This window comes from Uloborus diversus, chromosome 1, assembly GCF_026930045.1.
Source record: "Uloborus diversus isolate 005 chromosome 1, Udiv.v.3.1, whole genome shotgun sequence".
NCBI classification, from domain to species: domain Eukaryota; kingdom Metazoa; phylum Arthropoda; class Arachnida; order Araneae; family Uloboridae; genus Uloborus; species Uloborus diversus.
In genome coordinates, this window is record NC_072731.1 from 163,183,082 (window position 1) to 163,207,044 (window position 23,963).

The following is a 23,963-nucleotide window of genomic DNA, read 5'->3' on the forward strand; positions in this document are numbered from 1 at the left end:
CATTACCGAACAAATTCTAAAGTCGTCTTTCCGGGACGTGACTCTTAAAAAAGTTCCAAGATTGGGTACCTTATTTTACAGCATTTTTGGTGACATTACATCACCCCACCCCCTAGACCCACGAAGATATCCTACAACTGCGTTTTTGAGGCCTCTCCCTCCCCTCTCCCACCTTTGGTGTTAAACCATATTCAAAGAGAGGCCTAAAGCTTCCCCATTACCTTAACGTTTTAAAAAAATAGCCTAAAATTGATTTCAATTTCAAAAATATTTTGAATGGGAACCCCAAACTCTCCTTCCTCCCCTAACACTACCAAAGAAAGCCTACAGCAGTGCTCCTCAGAGTTCAAATCAAAACACTTTCGTATCGAGCCCCTGAACCTTCCTCATTCCCAAAACGTCCCCTACTAAAATTGTTATTTTAAAAAATTTAAAATTAGAAAATATTCTTCAGAAGCCCGGACCTTCTAACGTCACCAAAGGCTAAAACTGACTTCAGTTTTGAAGAAGATTCGAAAAAAACTCCCAACCCCTCTTTAATTGCGATTTTTGACATAAATTAGAAAATTTCTCCGAAAGAGGGATCTGACCCTCCCAGTTTTTGTAGAAAGAATACACATTAAAGTTCTTTTTTTTTCGCCTCCTTAAATAAAGTTTTCAGTTTTAAGTTCAATAATTTTCTATGGTTTAATGTATTAGTTATGTTTTAGCGAAAGGGTGAAAATAGAGGAACTGCCCTGGGGCGGCAGAAACTGTAGCAACAACAAACTGAGTACAGTCAAATCTCGCTCTAAGGAAACCCCATTTTTGCTCCTTTGGTGCAATGCTACAACATTTACATTAAGTCTTTGGTGAAATGGAAATACATGAAAAGTTACTGTTCTATAACTTTGCTTTCAAACTCTTGCTTTTCATTCAAGAGTGATATTAATTCATAGTAAAGGGTTTAAAGGAGTAATGCTAGCTTAATAAGTGGATTATCAGATATAAAACAGAGTTCCAGTTTAATTTGAACAGTATCAAGGGTAGGAGAGTCGGAGTGGTATGATTCAACTGCTTAAATTGATTACAGTGTGAGATGCCGATAGGATATATTTTCTACATGAGAAAAAACTAAAGGTCTGGTCTTTGGCAAGGACAGATCCAGAAATGTTTCAAGGAGGGGGTCGTTGATTTTTTAACTTACCTTTTGCTGCATATCTGATTACACGTGCTTACTGAGGGGGAAAGGTTACCAGACCATTTTTATCAAAAACAACTAAAATGTAGTGATTTAACATACTAGGAGGTCAACAAACCTATTTCTTCCCTTTTCCATTGAAAGAGGTTTTCCGAAATAGCATTTTAGAACTTCAATTTCGTAATTATTCCAATGGAATAGTTCGAAACTCCCTCTTCTCTCAAACATAATCGAAGACCATCTAAAATTGCGCTTTTTGAAACTTCAGTTTCAAAAAATTACCGGAGGAAAATCATCAAACCCATTTTTCCCCCTAACACTATCTGAGATGTCTACAACTGCTTCTTTAAAACTGAAATTTTGTGAAATGTTCGAGGAAAGGTCTCCATACGCCTCCTCCTTACATCGCCAACAATTGCTTTTTTGAAACTTCATGTCGTAAAAGTTTCCCGGGATGGAAATTTTAACCCAATTCCTTTCCTTAATGTCATCAAAAATGGCCCAGAGTTGCGTTTTAGATCTTTAAAACGGAAAGGTGCAGGATGCCTCAAGGGAGGTGCGATCGCTCCTCCCTTATATCGGTCCTTGGTCATTGGTTTAAGTTTTTCAAACCCCAGGCTGATCTTGAAATCAGAGCAAAATACTACACCAAAAGGAATGTAGGCATTTGCAGCTATTATTTGCAGTGGGGTGAATAGTTTCAAAAGTAGTTCTTCATTGAGAAGCTTGATATTCATTGCATATTGATAAATTGACTAAGACCACCACAGCTGGGTCTAGACCTAGATTCTATCAACATTTTTGTAATTGCATTTTTATTTATTCTTAATGCGTCCCTTAAAATACAAGTTTTCCGTAGATCATTATTATTCAAGTTTTCTATATTCACACTTCCCAATTTTGTCAACCCTAATCTTATAATTACTAGGGAAGAACTTAAAAGTAATATTTAATAATTATAATGAAGCAAAAACAAGTGCTGAGTTTAAAATGAAAAGCTCGAGAAAAGTTATATGATTCATGGTTGACATTTATGCTGGAACCTACTCACACTCAAAGTTAGTGGCATTTTACTCCCAAAAAATTGATTTGAAACGCAAAATCAAAACTAAAACTATTACAAACCAAACATTTTCTCTCTCTAAATCACATTATTTCTTATTACTTTTTCATACAAAAAGAATTCTTCTATGCCAAGCTGACTTACTTTAAGTAGTCGAAGCAGAAATTTTACTCTACGGACAGGAATGACACCCTAGATTTAAAAAAAAAAATGAAATGTTAAGAAGAAGTTTATGCAACAAAGCATCAATATTTAGATTATACATTTGTAATTATATGAATACTGAGGAAGTAACAGACCCTTTGCTGGATATCGACAACATTCCATGTATTTTGAAAGTTTCGTATATCAGCATAGCTAAGGAGAGCATCTTCTTCATTTGAATAAAATAAAGAGAAGTTTTCCATGATGATAGCTGCAATGATACATTATGATAAATATTCTTAATAAACCTCTTCCTTTTCTTTCTCTTCAAATAATATAATTTTATCATAACAAATTTTCTTATGACTTATCACAATTTAAATTTAAGCAGATATCCTAATGTCACTCACCTACTAATAAATTAAGCACAATATAGGTGATGATAACATAAAATGAACAAAAATAAATTAAACTGCCAGTGAAATTTCCACAATCAGTGTCCCAATAATTTTCTCCAGGAGTACAATAGGGTGGAGTTAGCTGTAAATGTACAAAAAGGAAAACATTGAATTGTAAAGAAAAACCAATAAGAAATAAATAATCCACAACATCTTATGATGCTCTTAATTTCATTGAAAGACACATAAAAGACTTTAAAAACGTTCTTCGCCTCTTTGAGTCAAACTTTAAATTAACAGAATTTATTCACAGCTACAAAATTGTGCATGAAATTTTAAATATCATCAACAAACACATAACTAAAATTTATAGCTTATTTAAATTTAAAACATATATTTAAATTTAAAAGAATATCTGTATAAAAAGGAGCAATTTTTGGAATACAAATAAAATATAATAACTAAAAATTAAAGAAATAGATAATGTATGTGCAAGAAATACTTACCATGCAGTCATGCATAATTTTGTTCCAATCTTCTCCAGTAACAATTCGAAAAAGCATAGCTATACCACTAGGAGCTGTTTGAAAATTCGCTTGCCTAAAGGGTTTGCAATAAGTTTTTAAAAATATGTAACATGTTACTGTTAAAATACTGCAATATAAATCATAATAAAAAATACATTTATATATAGAATAAAAGTTAAACAAAACTATCCAACAGATAAATTATGATAAAAATAATTATCAAGACTGATACAAGATTACAGTTATATTCAAAAGACTTATCTTTAGTAGTTGCTTATACAGTCTCAAAAACAACAATGTATTGAAATAAGTTTTAAAGTCCTGAGAAAAACTTTGAAATAAACATACCTCCCAATATTTTCACCAAATTTCACAGTCCCAAACAGAAGCACTCCAGTTAAGGCATAAAACAATATCAACAAGAACATGCCCATAATGATGAAAAAGCTTTTATACACAGATACCACAACAGTCAGCATTAGCATCTTCAGAGTGGCCTACAGGGAAAAAAATTAAATTGATCTAAAACTTAACGCAGTTGGAGTCATTACAGTTGTTGGTGTGTGAGAGAGTTTGCATTATTTGCCAAATCGATTAACTCCATAAAACAAAAAGTCGAGAAACGTTATGAAGAAGATAGTATTATCCATTGAAGTGAATAGGCTCTCGTGTTACATTTTCTGCCATCACAGGGTCAGATATGTACTGATTCAAAACTGTAATAAAAATTCACATGCTAAGCACGGATAAATCACTATTAAAGCAGAAATGAGGATTTTTTTAAGAAGTGAAGTAAATCGATTTGGCAATTAAGGCATCCATTTGTTGGTCTGCATAAAATTTTGACATATTGATGAGATCCAAACAGATTTCCAGCTCAACTGAGTTAAATATACAATGAAATTACTCAAGTTATCTCTGTTAGTTTACCATTTTTTTTTTTTTTTTTTTGACTGAAACAAATTTTATTTTAAAATTTCTTTAAAAATATTTCTTCTTCATAATTCATCCCTTAAAATGAAACAAACTTCAAATGTCTAACAAAGCTACAATAAAATACACAGACTTGACAACCTTACAAAATGGAAAAGTAGGAGAAATAAAATGAAAAAGCAAGTTTTATTCATTTTGAAACTAAATGATTGCTTATACAAAATTGATACTCTTCTTGTTCTTAGATGTAAGTTATAAAAAAGAATAGTTCATAAGAAATAACATTTGCACTCTTAAGTTCACAATTTTTTAAAGATAAGTTAAAAATTTATAAATAAAGTTCTGATATATGTTGTTTCTACTTTTTAAGATTATCCACTTCATTGTTTCAAGCAACTTTCTTCAGCCTAGCAATGATTAAAGAGAGAAACTTTAAATGTGACAAATAAAAATAAATAGTCATAATTAACATTCATGCTATGAATTTTTAAAAAAATTTAAAAAAAGTTATTAAACAGCATCCAGCTAAATCGTTATAAAAACAAAAACTGAAACGAGCTGATGACACATAATTGAACACGAGTTTGACAGAGATATGATTTAACACGAGCTGAACATCACATGACTTCCTTTTACTACAATTAAAGATAATAGTACCTCGAAGTGAGCAAAAAAAAAACATTTTAAATACTTTGATTCCAAGTCTGTTGCAAACCGAAGCAAAGAAAACGTTTTATACAGATAAATTTTCCCAATATTGGCAGCTTTAATGTGATTCAATGGTTAACTCTCTAAATATGGCCAAATTGAAACCAGATTTACAAAAAAAGGGAAAGAAAAAAAACCCGCCAAATTTGTCGCCAAGTTGGCGACAAAACATAGCGACCAAAAGCTTGCCGATATAGCCAAGTGTTTGCCAAATTATAGCACCGCTTGAGTCTACATTGAAATTAACAATGATTTTACCGCAAAAAGATAAAAAAGACCCCCTTTGGAACATCCGAATGCAACCAAAAGAGAAGGTGCACAACTAGACCCCACTTGGAGTCTATGTGCCAAATTTCAACTTTCTAGGACATGCCGTTCTTGAGTTATGAGATACATACGCACATACATATGTACATACGGACGTCACGAGAAAAATCGTTGTAATTAACTCGGGGATCGTTGAAATGGATTCTTCAGGTGTCTATTCGTTCTTAGGCATGTATCCACGTGTGGTCGGGTTGAAAAAAAAATCAATATTCATTCGGGGGTGAGCAAGATGGAAATTAAGGCCGATTTTTGAATGAAAATTTTTTCGCGAATACAATACTTCCTTTTTTGTAAAAGGAAGTAAAAAGTGTTAATGTTTGTTAAAGTAGCAGAATAAATATCTGCCTTAGTATTTTTCAAAAATATTCTGCCAAAACTATCAGTGTAACAAATATCTGATTCCTTTGCTTTAACAGTCATTAGATTTTTTAAATTTTCACTACCAAGATGAATGCAAAATTAAGAAGGCTACTCCTCAGGGACACTCAGTTCTGCTACTTTTTAGCCTACTTTCCCAGTAAAAGTCAGAAAAAGAAGAAAAAAGCAAGAAGGCTCAATGCACCTTAAAAATATCGCGAAAAACAAAAAAATGGCTAAAATAATTAAAATAATTCAATAAATATCGAAAAATTAAAAATTGGAAAGTAGGGTATTGAGATGGGGAAAAATGTCTGTCGGTCTGTCTGTCGGTCCGTCGGTCTGTCTGTCTGTCCCCCCCTAATAACTTTTGAATGAATAGTCCGATTCGAAAAAACTTTTTTTGTTCGAAAGATCTCGGCGAGGACACCTCATTCCTATATTTTACCTTTTGATTTGAACTATTTTTTGTTCAATTTTAAACAGTTCAAAAAAACTTAACATTAGCGTCTACGGGGAAATTCAAGGCAATTCCGAACTGTTAGGCGAATTTGCTTCAAACAAACTTTATAGGAAAATGCTTTTGATGAAAAACTTGTATGTAAACTATCTTTTTGATTTGAACAATTTTCCGTTCAATTTTGAACAGTTCAAATCCCTTAACAACAGCGCCTACGGGGAAACTGAAAGTCAATGTAGATTCTGTACTTGAAGGCGGATTTATTTCAAACAAATTTTGTTGGAAATAACTCTTGACGCCAAACTCCAGAGTTCGACTCCGAGAATTTAGGGGGACTTGACTCCGACTCCTGTGCCCGACAATTAATCGGACTCCGACTCCCCGACTTCGACTCTGACTTCGTAGCTTTGGCAAAAATTTATACACGGAGGACAAATGAATGACTCCGATTCTTAAATATTCGACTCCGACTCCTTTATCTCGAAATGAGATTGACTTCGACTCCGACTCTGCAGCTATGGTTTTAACTGTGAAATAATTATTGTTGATATGACTTGTTTTTACTTTTACGCTAAAGTTTCAATTTAGGTACTCAGTTTTTGGCGAATAAACTCGAAGTCATTTATGTTTCTACATAAAGATATGCGCAGATGATTTTTTTTTTTTTTTTTTTTTTTTTTTGACAATGAAAATTATTTCTTTAAGTTGACATTTTATTGTTTTTTTTGTTTTTTTTTGTTTTGTTTTTTTTTTTTTTTTTGTTTTGTTCTGGTAGGTGCATTAATTCATTTAAAAAAATGTTTTTGGCAACAGGGGAAAAAGACGATCTTTTTTGATATGATGTATTTATTTTAATGAGCTTATTAATTTTAATTATTATTTTTTTCGTTTTGAAAGCTGTTAAAGATTTTTTTTTAATGGAAAAAAAGTGTATTAGCTGCTTTGTTTAAAAATTGCTGCTATTTTATTTGTTCGTTTTTTTTTTCTTTTTTTTTTATGCATCTAATTTTTTTAGATGAGTGAGGAATAATTTATTCCTAGAAATCAGCTTAAAGTATTTTAAAAATATGCTTGAAAAAATTTGTGACTTTAGCTGTTTTTGAGAATATTGATCAGGTACTAGAAAGCAGTATGGGTATACGGGAAAGTAGGCTCGTCTAGTTCTAGACAGAACTTCTTGTTATTTTCTCTGGTGGCAGGAGGCTGAAAATTGAACACAAAAGCAGGAGCCTCCAGCCAAAGGCAGGAAAGTTAGCAAATGCGAAAATACAAAGGTCCCTCACATAACACAGTACTTGTATAACACGGTTTCGATATTACACGGTACAAAATTTGCATTTATTATAACATGGTTTCCATATTACAAGGTACGAAACTTGAATTTAATACTTCATGGTTTTGATATAACACTAAGGTCTCTAAGTCTTGTATAAGACGGTTTCGATACAACACGATACATATTGACATGATTTTTACTATGTACATGATTAATTAGTGTAAAAAATAAGTTTAAAAAGTTATTTTAAAAAAAGTCTTGTATAACAGTTTCGATACTACACAGAACGAATTACCTGTGCTATACAAGGGACGCCTGTATTATAAAATCCTCAGGCTAATGGAACATGTACAGTTGAAATAGTTGTAACAAGAAATTTTAATTTTCAAAAAATAGCTAAAATGTGATTTGCACAAACTTCCATACTAAAACATATTTAGAAAATAATGTCCAGTTCTAAAGCAGTGGTAGGGGTATAGCACATAATAAAAATTTTTAATTCATTTTGAATAGAGTACAAGAGCAAACAGTTTATTTAATTTAAACATTACATAAATTAAATTCATTTCTAAGATGCATAGCCAATTATTTCTATCAAAACAACACAACAAGGTTATTGATAGTTAATGTACTGCAAAAAAAAAGCATAAATAAACATGAGCAACTACTTACATGCTTTCCAGTAATAGTAAAAAAACGCAGGATGACAACTGTGTACCCTATTGAATTGCTCGTATTGTTCTAAAATAAAAATAAAGAATTTTCCAGATTTAATTTGAAAAACGAAGTTTAAGAACAAAGTTACAACACTCCAATAATATGCAATGTTATGTAATAAGCAATGCATTAGAATATTACCATTAGCATGAAATGAGTGACTACCCAGATCACACCAACTACTGTCACGAGAAGATCATATCTGTTCCTCCTGCTCTGCCAATAGCCCCTCGGCGTAAATGCTATTGCTTTCATTATTACCTAGAATTGAAATTAAAAACAATGAGAAAATAATGAACTAAAATTGTTGGGATCATACATATTACGTATCAAAACCATATGACAGAAAATATGCCAAATTAAAATTAACACATTTTTATAGGCAATCAAACAGAACATTGAGTTTTTTAACCAAAAAGAAAGCTTAATGCATGGAACTGAGTATCGAATTAGTACCTAATAGTTTTTTCAAATGCATTTCTGGAGGGGGGGGGGGGCACAGACAATGGAGTTCCTGCCTTAAACTACACTTTATAGGGTAAAAGCTCCAGTAGTTGGCCATTTAAGAGATCATTTGTTGAATTTTATTAACCTATAAGTTTCAGCTATCAATACAACAACAAAAACAATGTAAACATTTAGGCTGTACCTTTTTGCTAATGATTCACTAACTTGTTTCTGGAACAAAAATATTTTTATTTTAAAAACCAAGCTATTGTTAAACGTTAATACGAAAAAATGCTCCAGTAGTTGGCCATGGAAATTCAGTGCTTGGCCATGCATGAGCCAGTAGTCGGTCGTTTCATTTTCGTTACTCTTATGAAGTGTAAGTGAATAAATTGGAACAAAATTGAATGTGAAACTTGCAGCACAGCAGTGTACTTAAAAAAATAATTATTCCAGTAATAACAAAAGAATTTCGTATTCTAAATGTCTTCATAACGTTTAACTTTATATTATCTTCTAAACAACAATCAGTTTGAATATGCATTTCATGCAATATATTTTTATTATTATTTATCTTCTACATCAGCGGTTCTCAACCTTTGGGGGCAGGGGGTGCAAAAGAATATCAAGGCGGGGGGGGGGGGGGGCATTAAAGTATATCAAATAAAATAAAATCAACCCTCTCATTAATGTTGTGCAAGTGACTAATGGGTACGCCAACCTCACTTTGTATTAAGACACATATATAAGTCACACATATTAAGAATTATTAATTTGACAGGGTTTCTGATCTCATTTTGGGGGATCTCTTCCTTAGGAGGGGGTTTAGTAGAATTTGAGGGGGTACAACAATTGAGCTTGTGTGCCTTTGGGGGAGGGGGGTTGGACATTCTAGCATTTTCTGCAAAAAAGCTGCATAAAAGAAGCACAGTTTCAAGTTTGCAATGGCTATCTACAAGCTACTATTTTTCAATAGTTCTCATATGTTTTTAAGCACTGATTGTTTGTTTTCATCATAATTTCTCCTTAAATATAAATTTAAAAATTCATCAATGAGAAAATTGCTTTTTGATGTTATAGATGTTACTTTTTTAACTAGAATTGCAAGTTTAGAAAAAATACGGATATTTCGACAAGTGACAAAACTTGTGTTCATGTAGAGCAACCGGTCAACTGCAGTTGGTTGATCACATGACAGCTAATGACATCAGTGGTTATTAACCGGTTGTTTAAAAGCAAATGTTTATTGAACGCTTTTGGTTAGTGCGTGATTACTTGAGCAGACAAATAACTCTCGAGATAATTTTTTTAAAATTTTAATTGGTTCAAAATGTGACGTGATTCCATCAACCAGTTTTTAATTGGTCAAAAATGTCACATAGTTCCATCAACTAGTGGATCAACCGATGAAGCTATTAGAACAACTTTGGCAACAACCAGTTCACCCGTGGCTCTATTAGAGCGCTCCTGTTTAATCATTGGTTAACCGTGGTCGACCGGTTGCTATATACAAACACAAGTATGGCTTAGAGTTTAGCAAAAGATTCTCTAAATTTTGACATATTGAGTTCAAAAAGTCCACTGTTTGTAAAATGTACCATCTAAGAGTTTAGTGCAATCAGCATTATCAAGTTTTTTTTTAAAAATTCAGCAAATACCTCTATAGTGAAAAGCAAAGTAAAGGCAGCTGAACAGGTCGCCAGTGGTATAGTATGTTTTGCATCAGACTTCCACTAAAATTTTAAAGATTAAAGATTAACAAGAAATGTAACCAATTAATTCAGAAATGCTTCGAGAAAAAATATTTGTACTTACACTGACACATAAAAGACTACTATTTGTTAAAACAAGCACCGCAATGAAACGTTTGAAATAAATGTTTTGTGTAATATCATATATGAAAGCTCTAAATTTGTGACTATCGGGACGTGGAGGTAGATGCAAGGGTTGAGCTATTTTCAATCTCTTCTTTAAGTCACACCACCTTCGTTGATCAACAGTCAGCAATGCTGTACCCTAAAAAAAGTCATATTATATAGTAAGAAGAATTTGATAGAAAATTATGTTACTCACTTTTCATTAATTAGTCTAGCTAAATTCATAAAAAGTTAAGACAAGGTATTAATTTTAAAATCATTAACAGAGTAGTATATAAAAGTAAATCATGTAAGAAAAAAAGCACAGCAAATTCAGCATTATAATTTTCCGAAATAACTTATGTACCATTTTGTTTAGCAAAGCTGATTGGCATGCAGAAGTAGGGAGAACAATAACAATAGTAGTAAAGCTGAATAATAGGCAATGGTTCTTCCAAATAAAAACATCCCCCCCCTCCCTTTCCACCTTTTTTTTTTTTTTTTTTTGTTAACTCACTAGTATAACAAGAATTTTCCAGGGGCAGAGACATAATAGTTCCTTACTTGAATTTATATTGACATTCTAGATTTAGCAACATGGCTAAAAACACAGGGTTCAAGAAGATTAACCCCTCAACCCCCAACGTTGCATAAAATCCATGGTTGTAACTATTAAGACAGCCAAACAATTTGACATTTTTAACAGAATTTTTTTTAAAAATTTCAGAATTTTGACATTTGTAAATAACTTGAGGTCAAAACCTTCTTGATGCAGATAGTTTGAATTGGTGCTATTTTCTTCTGCTTTTAATGGTCTTGAAATTGATTATAATATTAAACAGAAATATATTTTTTCAGATAGATCTTCCATAAAAAAAAAATTTAGTAATGAATTAAAGTAAAATTAATATGTGCACATTATCGGACCCATTATAGCCAACCGGGGATGTAATGATCCCTGGTTGTCGTAAACTTTATAAATGGTCCCATCGAAGCCCTAGATCGTTAATGCAGTTTTCACACCTTTGTAACCACTACCAAACATTAAAGAATCAACTACAGCATGCCAAGAGTTTCTAAGATTTCTAGCTTTTCAAAGCACTTGTGCCAGCTACGTTCCAAACATTATTTTCTGAAATTGTTATCTTTTTTTTGACAAGAAATTTTCTTTACTAATGACTTAAAATAATATGTTAGAGAAATACACATACTTTGTTTTCACTGTAATTTGCAATAACAACACCAACAAATAAAGTTAGTCCAATCATGCATCCAAGAAACACAAAAATATGAATGTATATTGCATGAGCCTAAAAAAAGGAAAAGGAAAAGAATATTTCAATAAAGTGTTAAAACATAAAAATTATAAAATTCAGTAAGAATTACAACTAAATAGAAATTACCGTTCCAAGCCTTTGAAGTAATACGTCACGAATATCTAGCCAGCCTTTGAACGAAAGAACTTCAAATAAAGCCAACATGGCATTTCCAATATTGTCAAAGTTAAATCTTCTAGGGTTTGCCCTAAAATATAATTTTTTAAAGTATATAAAATGTTTATCATCAAAGTATTCTTAAATATTTTTAAAATACAAATTTAAGGAGATAAAACAATTATTAAAGAGAAATATGTTGTCTAAAGATTCTTCTTATACAACCTACTTGGTTGACCAACAGTCAAGTTAAATGAGTCTTTTAATTTCAAAAAAAAAAAAGTTCCCCATCTCTGTAACAGATTTAAAAGAAATTATGTTGCAACTGCATAAAAGTAGAATCTTATAAGTTATTTGTATTGTCTCAGTTTAGCTCAGATAAACAAAGGCAGCTATTAAAAGAGCTCCAAGCTGAATGCATTCACACAATCCTCGCCAAAATCACTGATCGAGTAAAGTTCTGACGTCATCAACAATGAAACTAGCGTGATATCTTGGGAGACGCTACTATTTCATTGTTGCATCACTAACCATTCAGTTATGTTATTTATAAAATTTGATAACAATTTTTGGCAACGTTTGAGAAGCAGATAAGTGCTTTCCTTTGACAAGGCAGAACTAGATCTACTAAGCAAACTATTTTTTGTTGGTCAGACATTGAATAAAGATAAATTGGTGGTTCATTTTCAGCTAAAGCCATTATAGCAAAATAAGACCCATGTTTTATTCTGCTGAGCGTTTAATATAAAATCAACTTAAACTGCTATAAACTATATTATGTCATGAAATATAAGATCAATTAATTCCCAATCAATGTAAAACATTTCAAATTTAACACGCCAAAATTTGTGGAAAATTTTTCTAATGAAGAAGCAATTTGTTCTGTCATACCATGACGGGTGATTTTCTAGTTTAAATAATAATAACAATTACAAAATATATTTATTAACTTAAGAAGAGTCTCTTTTCCACTTTTTTCTCATTCCATTACTTCTGATACATCAATAAACTGAACTTATAAAACAGATTTCTTTCATTTTCAAAGATTCAAAAATCATGCAGAGCTTAAAAAGGTGAGTTTTAAAATGATCAAAACAAAGAAAGGAAAGAATAACCTGCTTCTTTACATTTCATACACTTACCACACTCTTGGAACAAGCATAGCAGGATATGATTCATTTTCTCCAGGCTGTAGTTTCATTTTGGTGATGAATATCTTTCGCATGAATACTCCTACACACTGTTCCTGGTAATGAGACATTTGAATAAAGTTTTTTTTTTTTTTTTAAAGTAATCTTTGATACCACATGTCATGCATATTAGCGTTTTGCTGCAATGGTGCAGCAATCTTTCTCCGCTTTTGGTTTACAATTTTTCTTTTTATTTTCTTATTAGTATGTAACACAAAACATATTGAGCAAAGTACAAAGCAACTTTTCAGTATCAATATGATTAACCTGTTGCATGGACGGGCATACCATATAATGCATAATAACAAAAATCAACATCTGTCCATCATAGGCCAATACCAATAATCATCTTTTTTTTTCTTTTGCATAAAAGGGATGCTTACATTAAAATTAAAAATTTTCTTTTCTAGAAAAAAATTCAATTTTTAAAAATTCATAACTAATTGCACATTTACTTTCAATAGTTTACATTTAGATAAACATCCAATTATGTTTTTGTAAATTTATGTCGACTTCCAACTTGCAAACAACCAAATACAGGGACTAAGTAAAAAATTTAAGATAAGTAGAATTTTGAATTTGTAGCATAAGTAGCTATGAATAATTAATATTCTTTAAAAACTACAGTTAAGACAAAATAGTCAGTTTTTAGCACATAAGCATCTAAATCAATTAGAATAAAAAAAAAATTGTTTTGGAGATGAAATTTCCCATTTTAACCGAAAATAATTATGAATTATCCGGGGGGGAAAAAAGGGCACATTTCGCCTTGCTATCAATAGTTTGCATTGCAATAAACATCCAATGCCATTTTCAGAGACTTAGGCACTTAAAAAGTCGTGTTCTGTCATCTTGGGAATGACCAAATATGGCAGCTACAACAAAAATTAAGAAATAATTTTTTGAATTTGTAGCATGAAAACAACTTAAAAATAATAAATCTTCTTAAACTACAATTCAGTTGAAAAGTTTTTAGCACATTTGCATCCAAGGCAATGTGGATAAAATTAAGTTTTAAGAACAAATTTTTCATTTTTCTCAAGAAAGAATTACTTATTTAAAATAAAACTAAAAAGAAAAAACAATTTGCAGCACATTTTTCCTTATTTTCATTAGTTTGCAGCTAAAGAAAACATCCAATTCTGCTTTGTTTTTGGAAATTTGGGCATTTTTGTATCGTGTCTAATTCTATCTTATAAATCTCCAAAAACGGCGGAGATACTTTTCACACGTAGCTAAAAAGACTTTTCGATTAAAAAAAACGATTTTCCCCATCGGCCCCTACCATCCGCAGGCTTGTGCTTCAGAAGCAGTAAGTTGTCTTCGCCCGTGTTGAGTTTGTGCATAATTCCTGTTCACCCTAGGAATCTTTTTTCTTGGGAACTATTGAGGGGTAAAAATGGTGTCCGCGGAAGTTTTTTTTTTCTTTTTTTTTTTTGTGCGGTAGTTTTTTTTAAATTTCCAGTGTTATTTTGACTTAAAACATTTACACTTTTCTTCAGGAAACATCGATAAAGACGAAGATTAGATCTCATGGTACAAAATTCCCTGTGGAAAAATTGAAAAAAAAATTTGGGGGGAAAAATTGGAAAATTCCATGACTTTTCCCTGACATTTTTAACTATGTCATTTTCCCTGAAAATTCCAGGTTTTCCCAGAGCGTACGAACCCTGAGTAAAGTCTGGCTGTCAGGAGATGGTATTTGGCCACAACTAGGTTCAGAAGTATCAATTGTCATGAAAGTGTGCCTCATAGAGGAAAAATGGACACGGAAAGGCAGAAATAAGGTTGTAGTAAATAACTTCAAATTTTCTATTTGAGCAAGTTAAAAGCAGCATTGCCGCACCTTACACTAATAAATAATTACATTACAGAAACATATTAGAAGTACAATTTTTTCACTCAACTCATTCTAAAAATTTTCTGTTAACCATCAAAATTATGTATATTACTCTTTACAAGAAAAATAAACAACAAATTAAATGTTAAATTATTTCACTGGTTCAGTAAAATGGAAATATAGGTCAAAATTTGAGTTTTTTTTTTTTTTTTGTAATTATAATATTTTCTTTATTTTATAAATGAAGGGAATTATAGGGATTACACTTGCAGAACTGAATATTAAATAAAAATAAAAATAACTTATTCAGTTGTAGATGAACTTCTTGTTTTATACTGAAATTTATATTTTGTCTAGTAAAAACAGCACAGGTTTAAATGTGTGCAGAAAAATAAGAAATTTCAAATTATTAAAATGAATCATCAACAATGAATTAAAGAGTTATGACAGTGAACTTACTCTTTCCTTTATGTCTGGATCATTACATCGAGCCAAACGACCACCAAACATATGAACGCCATAACAAGCAAAGACAAACATCAAAACTATAAGCAATACTGAGACCTGTAAAGAAACTTCAATGTTTAAGAGATTGCCAAAACTTAAATATTAAACATAGTATAGGCAAAAGAACAATAGTTTAGTAGGGGTAAAATTAAATTAATAAGTGAATTTCTTTAAAAGAAAATGACCCTTCTATAAAAGATAAATTTTTTGATCAAAAGTAGTAATTTGAGAGCATACACCAATGTGATTTTTTATAATTATCAAATCATAATAATAATTCCATTCCTTTTATTTGTATGATCGGTTATAGTTATACACCAAAATGTAACTGATCATATAAATTAATTCTGAAATATATTTGCAAAAAGGAAAAAAAAAAAGTTCTGAACAACAAAAAAAAATGGACCAAAATTAATAATCAACGTACCAAAAGAATTTCTTTGAATCCACGGCAAAGTTCATAAACTACTTTACGCATGTGCGGCACAAGACTGAAAATACGCAAAGGTCGTACACATCTTAAAATCATTAAAACTTGAGCTCCAGACTGAGGAGGAACTTCTTTAGGCATCCAAGCCAAAAATACTAAACTCACCTGAGAAAATAAAATTATAGTTAATTAGTAAACAATGTCAGTAAACACCAAAGAGGGGTTAAAAGCTCTTAACCCCTCTCAGAAATAAAGAGTGAAAAATAGCTAAACGAAAACATTTCAGATTTCTTTTTACTTTTATCACAGAAAGAAGGATACTTGGAATGCTTTTGAGTTTTGCTCTTTTCTGCAGGAGGTTATAGTGGCTATTCAAAAATGAATAATTACCTTTTACAAGAAGTATGTTTATTCTTGGTTTTAAAAAATATTTTCCTACTTTTCTAATATTTCTAACTTTTAATTTTTTACAGTAATACTATTTATATTCTCCACCATTTCAGCTTAAAAGTGGATGAACAAAGATAAAATATTAAATTTCATTAAACAACCTTTTATGGAAATATCAAATATTTGATGTAGATAAAAATTACTTTTTCCCATAAGAATACAACAGGCTTAGTAAAATTAGTGTACATTTATGTTTGTTTTTTTTTAAAAGTAAGAGTTGTTACCAACAAATCAACAAAATTCAAAATTAAGCAAAAATATACTTTTTCCTATGGGGAATCACAATATTTAGTCTTGTGCATGACTAAATGCACAGGACATGCAATAATTAAATTTAAACAGTGCATGACATTTTTATTCACATTTTATGCACAGAAATTGTCAATGCGTTAAAATGCTACAGATCAATTCCTTGGTGATGAATAAATATAAATTACATATGAGGCAGTGAGAAGCAAAAAGATAGGACAAAATTAAAAATTTGGAGATAACCAGTACAAATGGTAGGTGAATCTCTCCTCTGTCTTGGGGCAAGAGATTGTACTAGTAGCACTGGTAGGTGCTGCTGTACAGCATATTTTAGAAAAAAATTTCAATGAAAGCCTACCTAGGACATTATCTGTATAGTCGTTTTACTCAAAACTTTAAAATGTCCACTTACATCCCTTTGCTTCTCACTGCCTCATATGGAAACTCTTTGATCAGAACTCTTGATTTGACTGTTCTGTTAGTTTTTTGAATCACATATGAGGCAAAGGGATGTAAGTGGACATTTTCATGTTTCGAGTAAAACAACTATAAAGATAACGTCCTGGGTAGACTTTCATTGATTTTTTTTTTCTAAATCATGCTGTAGAGCATCACCTACCAGGGCTACTAGAACTATCTCTCCCCCCAAGACAGAGGAGAGGTTAACCTACCATTTGTACTGGTTATCTCCAAATTTTTAATTTTGCCAGTTGCATCCTTTTGCTTCTCAATGCCTCATATGAAAAAAATTAAACGTTTTTTTTTCTTAAAGGTACCATAAACCATCTCATTTGGTGATGGGAACTTTAAAATATTTTATTAATGTAATACTTACCTCTTTAGTGTGCTTAAGACTTTCTAGAATAATAAAACTATTATTAAAGATTAGTTCCAAAACCTTATTTGATAGGCTTTTCAATTGAAAAATTAAAAAGTATTATGACAGAGGCAACAAAATTTCATAAAAGCAGCAACATAAAATAATCGAAACAGAATTTAAAAATTCAATATTTCAGTCTGTTGAGGGCGGTAAAAAGGGCACAAGTCATTTGACATTAAACTTTTTTTACCGTCCTTGACAGATATGAAGAGAGAAAAAAAAGCAAAATAAGAAAAATATGCTTATTACCATAAAATTGAATAAAAGCAACTGATGGCTTCAAAGGCAATGGTCATGCAGAGCTCTGAGCACTCACTAAAGAATTTGCATATTCTGACATATAAACAGCAAACAAGCGCAAACTAAAGTAAATAAAAAATTTAAAGCTTTTATGTACAACACCTGTTCAAAAACAAAGAACAAAATAATAAAAAAACATGCAATGTTAGAAATTAAACATTTCCTGAAAATATCTGCCACAACATAAATAAATACCAAAAGAACAAATGAATTTTTAAATTAAGGAAATGCTTTATTTACGAAAAACAGATGGAGTATTGTTTAAATTATGACATTTATTTAAAATAAGAAATTATTAATAATTGGAAATACATATTGCTGAGCTGAAATGTAAAAGATGATTGATTAAATAAGATATTAAAAGCACTAGTTTGTAAAAAATTGTAGACACAAATTATTTTTAAAAAATTTAGCATTTTATACCTTGTTCAGGTATCAATATTGATTAGTTTAATAATTCATAGATATATAACTTGTTCAACTAATTTTAACAAAGAAAACAAACAAATAATATAAACTTTCTTTAAACAGGAGCATAAAATGCATGAAATAAAGATTATTTATTTTGCATAATCAAGGAATCTGATACATTCTACTCAATATTTTATTTTATACTTCAACCTAACACTTTTTTTTTTTTAACATTACATGGCAGTCATCAGAAAATGAAATTAAAACCCAAACTCATTTCAGCAGTGCTGTTTTAATATTTTTGGACAAACTCTTAAAATGTTTATTGTTCTGTAACTTATCTTTCATTTTGAGCTTTCCCTCAGAGGGGTTTTAAAAAAATGCCCTCATGGAAAATTTGGAATAAGAAACAGGCTGTCACGTAACAACAAATTTTACACAATATTGAATCTCCAATTAACTAATAAATTAATGAGATATACGTTTTAAGATTTTAAATTCATTGTGTGTGGTTTAAAAAAACTATTTCCCTATCTTACTACAGTATTTTAGTTTAAATAAAGCATGAGCAAAAAATTTTAAATCCTTAAAATGGCAAATATAATTTTACGTTTGACATTAATCTCAATTCAGATAATTAAATGCTTTACAATCTACATAGTATATTTGTCCTTAGTCCATGGTGTTTCCAAAAATTATCTTTGCATTTTATTACACCAACAAAACTTCAACACCATCCTGATGTTACTAATATTTTTATAACAGTTAAAAATTTGGTGAACACTGCTCTCTATATTAAATATTGAATATAAGACTGGAATGAAATAAATCTATTTTTATGAAAAGAAATTTCTTTAGCAAAAAAGAAGTTATTGTATAAACTTTTGATCAACAAAAATTTCTATTTTAATGATAATAATAGCTAAGCCTAACCGAAAATATGAAAAAGTCCATAACACCAGCAGCATCTTTGATTAGTGCTTTTGGAGTAAAAAATAAGCCATCCGCTAGGGTCTTTAGGATAATTTCTATACTCATAGCAGCCACAAACCCATATTCTGCAATCTAAAGGGAAATCAGAACAATGTAAAATCAAACTGTACATTAAAACTGAAAAATTAAATCTCAGTGTATAAAAGCAGTAAATAAAAGCTATACAATAACACTAGAGCAATATTATATTACAAGAAACTTTAACTATCTGCAAATAAAATCAAAGTTTTTCCAGTACAAAACACAAGCAATGATCCAGCACAGTTATACACTATATAAACTATACAAACACATTAAAATAGTCCAGTAATTATATCTAAAAACTAAAAGTCTTGTGTGAAGATGTATTTAACAGTCTTAAATTTAAAAAAATCACAATGTTTTGAAAAAAGAAAACCTACTTGCAGTACAGGTGTATTCATAACCCTTTTTTGAGGCGTTTCAAACATCATCGAAATGCAACACAGCGTAGTTGTCCAAATCATAAACCAATCCAGATAAGTCACTAGGCCTAGCAAATTGCTTGAATAAAAACAAGCAAAAAAAGAAAAATAATATCAGATCAAGCCAAATATCAAACATTACTGTAAATAATAAAATGATTAACAACATACTGAAAAGTTTTATATTTGATTTTCCTTTCCTTGCCAGTTACAGGGTCTCTGATCTGTGGATCATATCTGGCCCAAACGATTGATTGGCAAATTTTACGAAATTTACTCTCACGAGCCACCATGAAAAGAGGAGTGTCAAAATATGGATGATTTTCTCTAAGATCTTCTTCACGTTGATTTCTACAAAAAGAGAGTTTTTTTTTATTAGCTAAGAAAAGAATTAGTAACTAATGCTTGAAGTTTTAATTGAAATAACAAACAGTTTAAGGGTCATTCCACCAAAAAGTCAACCCTTTGTCCCGCATGTGACGGTTCATGTATTTCATTAAAAAGTAATAATTTTAAAGGTCTAATGACAAAAATTTTTGTTTAAGAAATCACACATAAGTTTGCAATTTGTTAAGCAGAAAAAAATGGTCATTAGTATTTTAAAGTTTTTTTTTTTTTTTTTTTTTTTGATGAAATATATGAGGTGTCACATGAAGGAAAAATGATCATTTTTTGGAAGAATGGCCCTTAATGATCATAGTTGAAAAGCAGACACACATATTTCACATCCAAGACTTCTGCCATAAAGCTTTTTAAATCAAAATTTTAACTCTCAACAAAAAGAATTTGTTAACATTTGGATGAGCATTAATACTTAAGCAATGCTTATACATCAATATTTATTTGTTATATGCATTTTTTTCAGAGAAAGATCATAACATGTTGCTAATTGCTAAAACCAAAAGTCTTGAACATCAAAACCTTATTTTATCTACAGAAAAAGAAATGAAATTCAGTCTTTCTGTACTACCAAGACAAAGAGAAAACAGCAAAAAGAAATCATATAATGTATAGCAGTAAGTGGAAACTAACTGGCTGTACCTACCACCACAAAGAAATATCTTGCTTGGAACTTTGGATTAGGTAAACTATAGGTAATGATTTTTTTTTTTTGCGATTTTTTAGAAGTACAGTATAACCTCAATTGTCCGAGCTAATTGGGACTGCTAGTGCGGATGTCGGAAGTCTCGGTTAATAGAAGCTTTGCATAACACTTACCAGGATCGCAAATTTTTAAAATGAATTAATTAAAAAATACAATAGAATTTTTTCAAAATATGAAAATGGACACAAAAATTAATGCTTTGCAGTTAAAACACTAAAATAAGAAAATAACTTGTATTAAATTTTTAAAAAATAATTGACATTTCTTACAATGCCAATTTAAATATTGAAAGATGCATTTAAAAAATCACAAGTTCTCACAAAGTGTTTTTATTTTTAAATTCAAAATTCATTATCATATAAAATTTACATTATTTTTTTTTTAAATAAACTTTAACAACGGCTCGGCTAATAGAAACCTCGGTTAATCAAAGCTGGTTTAATCAAGCCTTCTACTGTATTGCTTTTTCAGAAATACTTTACAAAATGACTTCAAGTAAACCACTTAGAGACACTTGCATACTGCCGTGCTAAGCACAAAAGTTGTATATCTGCACATTTTATGAAAATTGAGTTATGGTAACCAGGTGGTCCTTTGTCACATATTTTACCTAACTACAATGTTTTGTGGTCATTTATCAATAGGAATTTTTTTTTTTTTTTTTTTTTTTACATTCTAAAAAAGTTTCACCCGAATCAAATACATGGAGGCGCAAAACCTTATAAATGGCAATTTTGAACTCATCTGCAGATACAATTTGAGCTTAATACGGTAGCATTACAGTCATGCGAAATATTTGCTTTAAACATTTCTTGAATAATAAAAACTATATTTTAAGAAATTTTGAGAGTTAAAAAATTACTGCAAAACAGAATTGAGGGAAAAAAATAGCGTTTCAATAATTCTAAATTGCACTGAGAAATAAAAATAAGTTCATTCTTTGAACAACATTAATATTACTTTTAAACATGTTTTTACAAGTTTATTTGCTTTGAGAAACAAGAAGGTTTTGTTGTTGCAGTGCATAGCAGATTAATACTCTTCCAAGTGACTGACAGTAGATTTCCTAGATTTCAATACCGCAAATGAGAAACAATTTTCTCTCAGGTGTGCTGAAGAAAATTAATTTCATCTCACAGCTTTTGAGATTTGTCAAGCTTCTTGAGTACCAAAACATACAAACTTCTTCAGGATAACAATCTTATGGAAATAACAATATTATTATCCTAAGCCTAAAATCATGCTGCATAAGATTTTCGCAATGCTATCAATAGTTATTTACAATCGTTTCTTTACATTTATAGCTGGCAATTTTTCAGATAAAAAGTAACAAATAAAATTAACAAGTCTTTAAAATGACGAAAAAAAAAAGAAAATTTAGAGGCATAATACCTTGAAACTCACAATCGACCTAATGGGTAGATTAACTCTACACACATTAATTACACAAATTTCAAGTCCTATGACACTATTATCAAAGGTAAACAGATGTTCAGAAAATAGAAGATTGGGAAAAAAAGGACACACAGCTCGCTGGAATATGAAAGGCTGCTAAAAGCAGGGATAGCGTATGCATATCCTAGCGACCAATTCTCTGAGATTGCTCGATACTCTAGGGAAGTATTTTGCCCTGAGAACCAATTAATCTCTTAGCCGCTCTGAAAATATGCAATACTGTCTGCCCCGCTTAATGAAATATTGGCGCTTCTAAGAAATATTATTCGATTAAGCGGGAAAATTTTCTTTACCTTTCTAAAATGACAACATTTGTCTTAAAACGTAATAATAATAAAGCAATAGCTATATAAATGAATTAATGTTATTGGCAAAAAGTTTTTGAAAAAAGCTAAGTTAGCAACTAAATAGTTTAATAATTAGTGTATACATTACAAGTATGTATGAAAATTATAAGTAACTTACAACTTGAGTTGTGAAATCTTTGTTTTGGCACTTTTTTTCAGTATATTATTTTTTGAAAAATTCCATAACAGTGGATTGCTTGCTGAAGGTCTTTTGGAACATATATCTTACCCCCCCCCCCCTACCCCACCTCTTGTCTGCTGTGTTTTACATTTAATATTTATCAATTTATTATCGTCTAAAATGTTCATATTTGTTTGTTTTATTTAATTCAATTATCGACTGCGCTATCTTTTTTTTTTTTGTAATGGAAAAGATAAAAGAAACTATAGAATAGTGGAAACGTTTTGATGGAATATGAATGCTGCTTTTCTTGACAGTTGTCGGCGAAAAATATTACTTCATATTTTTACGTGAATAATTGTTCTTTCTTAATTTAGTCTAAAATACTTTGAGCAAAAATATTTGCAAATAGTGATCAGCATTAGTCTATTATCCAGGAAAATTATTCGATAAAGCAGGGATCTTTAACATTTGCAAGGGGGGGAGGGGGGAATTTTATGGGGAAATATTTGGTTCAGTAAGATTTTATTCGTATAAGCGGGGTATTTGTTTATCCGTTACCCAATTAAGCGGGGCTGGTAGTACTTATAAAAAAATAAACTGTATATCAGTGTTAATCCCTATCTCTTCCAAGTAACATCATTCCTAAGTAACATGTTTCCCAAATTTAAAAATCAAAAGTATATAAATCAATAGAAAACAGAAACTTATTACCAGAAAATGCTCACCTTTTCATTTCTGCTTGCTGTCTTTTTTGCTGCAGCAGCTTAATATCAAAATCATGGGGACTTCGTGAAGTACTAGGATTTAAAGTGCCTCCATCACCATTTTCACGTAAATGATCATATGTCTGCTTGATTTTTATGGAACCTCTCATTGAACGTCTCATGCTTCTGTTAAGGAAAAAATGACATTTTTTTAAATAAAATATAGCAAAATAATAGCAATGTAAAAACTAGCTAAAGGAAATATTTTTCAGAAAAAATATATTTGAATACTTGTACAAAATGCATATTAAATTTTTAGAGTGACTAAAAAAACTAATAAACAAGTACACCACCAGAAAAACATAGATAATTGAATACAACTTGTAATGCTGTTCATTAACAACTTTTAAATGTATATTATACATGAAATATTTGAAATATAATTTACATAAAAGCAGTGATGTTCCCATCAATTTTTCTGAGGGTATACTCCTAGTAATCCATTACACACAATATGTGTATGCGATCATATACCTAATATGTCATAATATGAACATTTTTGAAGCTTGAGGGTATATGCTATATGTGTCTAAAAAATGTTTGAAAGTATACGGCGTATATGGAGTATATACCATATGGGAACACCACTGCATAAAAGTATGCTGAAAAAAACAAAAAGTAGTTTCATAATTGGGTTTATACCGATGAG

The 23,963-nt window shown here is 30.6% G+C and overlaps 1 protein-coding gene across 1 annotated transcript in view; it reads right to left on the bottom strand.

Moving 5' to 3' along the window:
* The window catches only part of LOC129222636 (sodium leak channel NALCN-like), a 73,785-nt gene that overhangs the window by 15,046 nt on the left and 34,776 nt on the right, over positions 1 to 23,963 (bottom strand). The window contains 18 exon segments of the mRNA XM_054857169.1: positions 2,388 to 2,435; positions 2,543 to 2,658; positions 2,798 to 2,927; positions 3,292 to 3,385; positions 3,661 to 3,809; positions 8,046 to 8,114; positions 8,232 to 8,351; positions 10,196 to 10,270; positions 10,353 to 10,553; positions 11,605 to 11,703; positions 11,797 to 11,917; positions 12,969 to 13,072; positions 15,316 to 15,420; positions 15,791 to 15,958; positions 19,017 to 19,148; positions 19,478 to 19,598; positions 19,691 to 19,870; positions 23,276 to 23,440. Of these exon segments, the coding sequence (XP_054713144.1) occupies positions 2,388 to 2,435; positions 2,543 to 2,658; positions 2,798 to 2,927; positions 3,292 to 3,385; positions 3,661 to 3,809; positions 8,046 to 8,114; positions 8,232 to 8,351; positions 10,196 to 10,270; positions 10,353 to 10,553; positions 11,605 to 11,703; positions 11,797 to 11,917; positions 12,969 to 13,072; positions 15,316 to 15,420; positions 15,791 to 15,958; positions 19,017 to 19,148; positions 19,478 to 19,598; positions 19,691 to 19,870; positions 23,276 to 23,440 (2,197 nt within the window).